Source organism: Hakea prostrata, chromosome 6 (genome assembly GCF_041222555.1).
Source record: "Hakea prostrata isolate BN-2017 chromosome 6, UWA_Hpros_2, whole genome shotgun sequence".
NCBI lineage: Eukaryota > Viridiplantae > Streptophyta > Magnoliopsida > Proteales > Proteaceae > Hakea > Hakea prostrata.
Window position 1 is genome coordinate 16,650,317 of NC_142605.1, and position 7,918 is coordinate 16,658,234.

Below are 7,918 nucleotides of genomic sequence, written 5' to 3' on the forward strand. Positions count from 1 at the left end.
CCGTATAATAGTAGCATATGAATCAATATACCAGCCTAGCACTATGTTGGGAAATGAAAGTAAGCATATGTAAAGCATAGTAATCCTATTTTAGATTAACTGTCCAAAAAAGGTACGTTTTGATTTACAGTGGACGCTGTCCCACCATCAAATATATCCATGTGGGTGGAGGACCTGTACTATTTAATTTCCTACCAAAAAAAAAAAAGTACTATTTAATTAATGTTGCTAACTATTACTTTCCATTTTCTTTGTTTACCAAAAAAAAAAAAACTTTCCATTTTCTTTCTTTGATAAGTATTACCTTTCTTTTTCCTTTTTTGGGTGAAAAATACTTTCCATTTTACTAGTGCTGTTAATTTTCACTTTCATTTCCATAAATGCTTGTTGCTATATTCGTAGTTTATATACTTGGTTATCCCTCCATTGTCCAATCTGATTAAACAAATTGATCAAGAAGTGATAGTTTAGTTTCAAACTTTCAACGAAACTAGCTAGCAAGGCTTTTCATTTTCTCTGCCTGTAATTCAGCCAAAATGAGCTTAGCTCCGCCATTTCTCTTCACTTGCATATTGATCTTCGTTTTGTTTCACAACAAGATAACCCAAGGCAGTGCTGCTAAGGGTGTAGATGCATCAGAACCTGCATATACCATCAGTGTCAGTACATCAGGCCAAGCAAATTATACAACTATTCAGGCTGCCATCGATTCCATCCCCTCAAATAATAATCAATGGGTTCATATTCTTGTCAGTTCTGACACGTATAGGTAAATTTCTTTTTCCTACTTGTGTTCATAAACTTACCTAACTGAAATATATAAAGCTGTTCGCAAATTCTTTTTTCTCATCTGTAATCTATGCATTCCAGGGAGAAGGTTAACGTCCCCGCCAACAAGCCCTACATATTTCTTGAAGGAAATGGAAATACCATTATTTCATGGGATGCACACACAGCCGCTGATCACAGTGCTACTTTCAGCACAGCAGCTGAAAACTTTGTGGCCAAAAATATAATCTTCATTGTGAGGGAACTTCAATTTAATTCCGAGTTTCTATTCTGCTTGATCGGTTCATGTGGTTTTCACAGATTGATTACGAATTGCACAGTTGCATGATTCATGTGGTTTTTGCGGATTGGTTTTATGACTTTTTTTTCTTTCCTTGTGAAATTGGAAACAGAATACTTATCGAAATGTAGGACAACAAAAGGATCCAGAGCAGTCGGTTACAGTAATGGTAACTGGCGATAAAACGTCTTTTTATGGATGTAGTTTCTATGGATTTCAAGATACATTACTGGATTCAACTGGTCGTCATTACTTCAAAAACTGCCTCATTGAAGGCTCGATAGATTTCATATGGGGAAGTGGTCAATCCATATATGAGGTAATCATCCCTAAATCACCATTTTTAGTTTATATATAACCCGACAAAGTAAAATAAATTATAATAATTGGTTTGATGAGAAACTAAACCTAAGGTCGGAATTAGAAGATAACCATACAGAGTCTTATGTATATAACAACTTGGCACTGACTCCATGCAGGAATGCAAAATATCTGTTATTCCTATCTCTGGAGGCAACCAAGCAGGGTTTATCACAGCTCAAGGACGGAATTCAGATGCGGAAAAGAATGGATTTGTATTTAAAGGAGGATCAGTAATTAGAAATGAAAAGGCAATTACCTATCTTGGTAGAGCTTATGGAGGTTATTCAAGGGTAATCTGGTACCAAACCGATTTCTGTGATGGTATAGTCCCACTAGGATGGGATGCTTGGAATCATGCCGACCATGTGTAAGATCTCTCTTTGATTCATCAATTTTTAGGTACTATATTCACTTTACCTTCACATTTGTGTCCTAAAGTTGTACCCTTGGAAGGAGTTTTTGTCAATATTGGGGCTTGTCAATCAGTCAATTGAAGTGCATGAGCCCTAGGAGGTTATAAGGTCTACTCTTCTTGTCACATTATTGCCTTTAAAACTGAAACCGTTTCTCCTCTCGCTATCCATCTTCACCTTTCTTAGCCTTCCCTCTTAGCTTAATATCCTAACCACACAAATAAATAAATATAAAAAATTATTCATTGTAGTTTTGATATTGTATGTTTCAGGGAAAATCTTGAGTATGCAGAGGTTGATTGCAATGGATCAGGGTCAGATTTATCCAAGCGTGTTCCATGGTTGAAGAAACTAAACAATGTACGCAAATTTACAGATATTTCTTACATTGACGAAGATGGATGGTTGGAGAATCAACCAATTTCTTGATGCTATTCACTTTCTGTTGTCTTTGACAATTATTTAGTTTACTTTTTCTCCTCAACTATTAATAAAAATGTTCATGGCTCCATGGAAAATAAGGTACTTCTAACAAACTAACTCTGGGCATAATCTAGTGTACAAGAAGTGATGAAAAATAAGATTAGTTGACTAATTATCCCTATACAAAAACATTGGAGTGCACAGAATCACCATTAAGGCTTTTTTTTTTTTAATTTTTTTTATCAATTCTCATTTTCTATTATGCCCATCTAAAACAATAAATACAATAATTCATTATTGGTCAAGAATGAAAAATTGTTTGGTGCATTTTGTCAAAAATAAATTATGAAATGAAAATTATGTTTTGTGTGCCAAAATAAAAAATTGATAGAAAATGATAGGGAGCAAGTGAGAAAAGAGGTAAAAAAAAAAAGTATGGGTTTTTTAAAAGAATATGTATTGACTATTTTACCTCATCTTAACTATAAAATTCTTAGCATTTGCATAAATGAAGAGAATTAAATTCTCACCATAATTCATAATAGACAAAAAGTTTATTGTGAATTTTGGAGGCTATTCTATTATTTTAAATAAAAACAAAATTGATAATAGATGTCAAACAATTTAAAATAATAAAATTTTCTCATTATTGAGAATGATAATTGATACCAAGAAAAGCCTAGGTCACATGTGAAAGGCAAAGTCCCATCCAAGCTTCATTAGCTTGCTCACTGAAATAAGGGCCCTAAACCTTGCAGTTATCTCTTAACAAATCTTTTCTTTTGATGAATCTCTTAACTAATAATTACACCTAAGAAATGCAAATTATGGACTTTGTTTCACATACAAACAAAGAAAACCATAAGCAAATGTGACCGTATTTGGTTCCTTTCCTATAGGGAATCTTCCAATGAATGTCCAATAAGCTACATTATTCTGCCACATGTAGTATTTTAATTAAATTAGGACACTTATTGGATTTATTCTAGCTTTTAAATTAAAATACTAAATGTTGTATATGTAAGGGGCTTTTCTATCTTTTACTATTAGAATAGGACAGGGGTGTCTTATTTACTTGTTTAGAGGGTATTCGTGTCCTTTCAGTCATTTTTATATATAGCATATGTTTGGGGTTAGGGCATCACACGATTCATTTTCTCTCATCTCCTCTCTCTCGGTTCTCGTTTTCTCTCCCGTGCGAGGGTGGTATGCTGGTTCTGGTTATGCCCTAGCCGTGTGCTTCTTCTTCTTCTTCTTGAATTGTTCTCTCATGGTGGTTAATAGTTGATGCTTTGGTGTTCTTGGCATGCACATGAAGAGACCGGCTGGTTTAGTCTTGGTTTCGTGTGTAGTCATTTCTATACTTGATGTTTCTCTCTTGGTCCATATATAGAGTTCTTATCTCAAGAAGCTTAGGGCTGTAACATGTTCTTGCTATTGGATTATAGCATGACTTGATGAATTCACTACTCATCCTTGGATGTAAGTCCTTGTGACCGAACCAAGTAAATTGCTGGTGTTGTGTTTGTTTTTTATTTCTTGTTTCATTCCGCTGCAATTAGTTGCTATTTCTTAACAGTTTTTGCATTAGAGCATGTGTTACGGGTCTTGTCTTGACTGGTTACTTCTTGTATGACCTTGTTCACTCTAATCAAAGACTTTTCTATTGGTAACTAGTTACTATATGTTGTCTTTGTCTTCATTTACAAACATCTTGACTTTCGGTTGCTACTCGTTCACTAAACCCTAACTCTAACCGACCCTAACTTAGGGTTTATTCAAATTGACTTAGGGATTTTGTGTATATATCTATTTGAAGTTATTTGCATGTGAAATCCCCTATTTATTGCTTGAAATTGAGACTCAATTTTAGTGTCTGACTCATTTGATGGTTTGGCTGTTAGAGTTTCTTGAAATTGATTTGGGGCTTTTGTGCTAAATACATTAGATATATGAAATTGATGTTTGGTTTATGATTATAATCTGAAATTGATTAGGTTTTATATTTCTGATTATAAATTGCATATAGTTTGTAACTTGTATTTTTTGGTTCTTGCTACTGTTAACTATTATTGGTTATTATTATTGATCACTTGTAGTCTGTTGTTCATTTGAAATATGTTGCTTAACTTTTTGATTTACTTCGAATTATCATACTGTTTTATTTTAGAAATTTTTTGTTTAAATTTTAAAATTGGTTAAGTAGATAATATCTAGTATGTTGCTGATTTGATTTGTTAGATATATTCTAACTGAATATTCTTTATTCTTTTGTCATGGCTCCAACCCGATATGAATTGGAGAAATTCGATGTGGTAAGAGTGATTTTATGGTGTGGAAGAATAGAATGCATGCCATTCTTGTTCAGAATAGATGTCATAAGACATTAAAATTAGATAGAAAGGTCTCTAAAGTTTCTAAAGTTTCTAAAGAAGAAAAGAGAGGTCACTTCATCTTTGATTGAAAAAGAAAAAGAAGATATGCAAGATCTTTGCTATAGTACTATCATTTTGCACTTAAGTAACACAATTATGAGAAGGGTAAGAGATTGAAAGACTGCAGCTCAGGTTTGGCTTAAACTGGAACAGCTTTATATGACTGCATCTGTTCCAAATATTACTTTATTAAAAGAACAACTGTTTAGTTTTAAAATGGATGCTTCTAAGACTCTTACTGATAATGTAGAGGAATTCTATAAATTGTCTTGTGATCTGACCGATTTAGATGAGGAATTAACTGATAATACTCTTGTTGTTCTGTTATTGAATTCTTTGTCTAGTTCTCATGTTGGTGTTAAGAATGCTATTAAGTATGGTAGAAAGCCTATAACCCTTGATGATGTAATGGAAGCTTTGAAAATCAGGGATATAGAGTTGAAAACTAAGAAGAAGGGAAAGAATGTGAGTGAGGGTTTGTTTGCTAATTCTGAAAATAGAAGTGTTTATGAAACTAAAAGAAAGTTCAATAATAATAAGAAAAAGAAGTTTGTTGCAAAGAATGGTAATGTAAGTAATAATCAGAATTTTAATGGAAAGTTTAATAATAATAAGAGGATCTGTTATTATTGTAAGAAGGAATGACATATTAGGAAGTCTTGCAGAGAGTGGTTACAAAAGAAGCAAAATGAAAATGGAAGTAAGAGAATGGAAGCTACAGATGTAGCTGATGTGACAAGTGATGCACTTGTAGTATTCCCTTGTAGTGTTCTTAATACTTGGATTATAGATTCAAGTTGTACTTTCCATATGACTCCTAGAAGGGAGTGGTTTATCACTTTTAAATCCATTAGAGGTGGTAAGGTGTTGATGGGAAATGATCATGCATGTGATGTTGTGGGGATTGGATCTATTAGACTTAAAATGAATGATGAGACTATTAGAGATCTTGAAAATGTAAGACATGTGTCTGGACTTAGGAGAAATCGGTTGTGCTTGAGTCAGCTTGATGCTAGGGGTTTTCATTACACCTCTAGGGATGGTTCTCTGAGGGTTATGAGAGGTATTAGTGTAGTACTTACTACTGATTTGAAGAATGGTTTATACTTCTTAAATGGAAGTGTAGTTTTAGGGGATGCATCAGTCTCTAGTAGGGTTATTAGTGAGATGGAGCTTTGGCATAAAAGATTGTGCCACATTAGTAGTAAGGGTCTTGGACACTTGTATAAAAGTGGCCAAATAAGCCTTAAGAAGTTCAGCCCTTTGACTTTTTGTGATGTGTGTGCTATGGGTAAGCTCCATAAAACTAAATTCCCTCATTCTTCATATAAGACCACTCAAATCCTTGAATATATACATTCTGATTTATCGGGAAGTCCAAATGTGCCTTTGTCTATTTCAAGTGCCCAATATTTCTTGTCTATTATTGATGATTACTCTAGAAAGACTTGGCTGTATCTTCTTAGAGATAAGTCTGCTATCTTTAATAAATTTCAAGAGTGGAAAGTCTTAGTTGAGAATCAAACTGAGAAGAAAATCAAGAAACTTAGGACTAATAATGGTCTTGAATTTGTGAATGAAAAGTTTCTAATTTTTTCTAAGGAATATGGAATAATTAGACATAGGACTCCTTAGCAGAATGGAGTGGCTGAGAGGATGAATAGGACAATCATGGATAGAGTTAGGTGCATATTGATTGAATCTGACCTAAATAAGAAATTCTGGGCTCAAGCTGCTAGTACAACTTGTTTTTGTCATTAATAAGTCTCCTTGTTCCTCAATTGACTTTGAAACACCTGATTTTAGGTGGAATAATGTACATGCTGATTACAATGTGCTAAAACCTTTTGGTTGTGTATGTTTTGTTCATCAAAATAAGGGTAAGTTTGAGCCTAGGGGTAGGAAGTGTGTCTTCCTAGGGTATCCTTTAGGTGTTAAGAGATATAGGCTTTGGTGTTTAGAGGAAAAGAAGATTGTAATTAGTAGAGATGTTAAGTTCAATGAGCTTGAATTTTTTAAATCTGATTCCCCTAGTATTATCTCTAACTCCTATGACCTAGATAAGACAATATTTGAGGTGGAGTTAGGTGATAAATCTAAAACTGAACTTGATGAATCTGATCCTATAGTTGAAGATGACGATCTAGGGGTTGATGGTGGTTCTTTGGAAGTTAAAGATGAGCTTGAAGATAAGGATTCTTTAAAAAATTATTTATTGGCTAGAGATAGGTTTAAAAGAAAGATTAAAAGACCTACTAGATATGCTAATATATGTGAAGTGTCTAATTCTTGCCCAAATCTGATCTTATGCTCTTAATGTAGCTGACCAACTTGAGGGTCACGCCTAGAACCTATAAAGAGTCTCTTGATTGTGTGAACAGCAAGCATTGGTTTGCTGCCATGAAGGATGAAATGGAATCTTTGATGAAAAGTCACACTTGGACTCTTGTTGATAAACCCAAAGGAAAGAAGCTAATTGGATGTAAATGGGTTTATAAATATAAAGCTGGTATTCCTGATGTAGAACAACCTAGATATAAGGCTAGACTAATGGCTAAGGGTTATTCTCAGGTTGAGGGAATAGATTATAATGAAGTGTTTTCATCTGTTGTGAAACACACTTCTATTAGAGTTCTTCTTGCCCTTGCTGCTAATACTTGTTTGATCTTGAACTTAAACAATTGGATGTTAAAATTGCATTATTGAATGGTAAGTTGGATGAGCAAATAGATATGATTCAGCCTGAGGGCTTTGCTGTTAAGGAGAGTGAGACTAAAGTTTGTTTGTTATTAAGGTCTTTGTATGGCTTAAAACAATCACCTAGGCAATGGTATAGAAAATTTGATGAATTTATGCTCAAGAATAAGTATAAGAGAAGCTATGAAAAATGTGCATATTATTGTGAGTTTAGTCCTAATTCTTTCATTTATCTAAGGATAAATCTTATATTTGTAAACTTAAGTCTATGTTGAAATCTGAATTTGAAATGAAAGATATAGGGGCTGCTAAAATGATTCTTCGCATAGATATTCATAGGGATAGGCCTAATGGTGTTTTGACTTTGTCTCAAGTTGGTTATGTTCATAAACTTGTAAACAAGTTTGGAAATGATAATCTTAGAACTGTTAATACTCTTATTGGTGCTCATTTTAAGCTTAGAACTGATTCTAATGCTACTGTAACTGATAGGCCATATCAAGAATGTGTTGGTAGCC

At 33.6% G+C, this 7,918-nt stretch overlaps 1 protein-coding gene across 1 annotated transcript; it reads left to right on the forward strand.

Moving 5' to 3' along the window:
- Positions 1–536: 536 nt before the first annotated feature.
- On the forward strand, positions 537–2,274 carry LOC149012377 (putative pectinesterase 10). The gene is made up of 5 exons (XM_089157588.1): positions 537–769; positions 871–1,024; positions 1,182–1,388; positions 1,549–1,799; positions 2,118–2,274. The coding sequence occupies exons 1-5, from the start codon at positions 537–539 to the stop codon at positions 2,272–2,274; spliced, it is 1,002 nt and encodes a 333-aa protein (XP_089013714.1).
- The last annotated feature ends 5,644 nt before the right edge of the window (positions 2,275–7,918 follow it).

Excerpts from the sequence above, each read along its gene's own strand:
- LOC149012377 (XM_089157588.1), top strand. The coding sequence starts at position 537 with ATGAGCTTAGCTCCGCCATTTCTCTTCACTTGCATATTGATCTTCGTT. Across the intron at positions 1,389-1,548 it reads GTGGTCAATCCATATATGAG|GAATGCAAAATATCTGTTAT; the intron begins GTAATCATCCCT and ends GACTCCATGCAG. Across the intron at positions 1,800-2,117 it reads TGGAATCATGCCGACCATGT|GGAAAATCTTGAGTATGCAG; the intron begins GTAAGATCTCTC and ends TGTATGTTTCAG.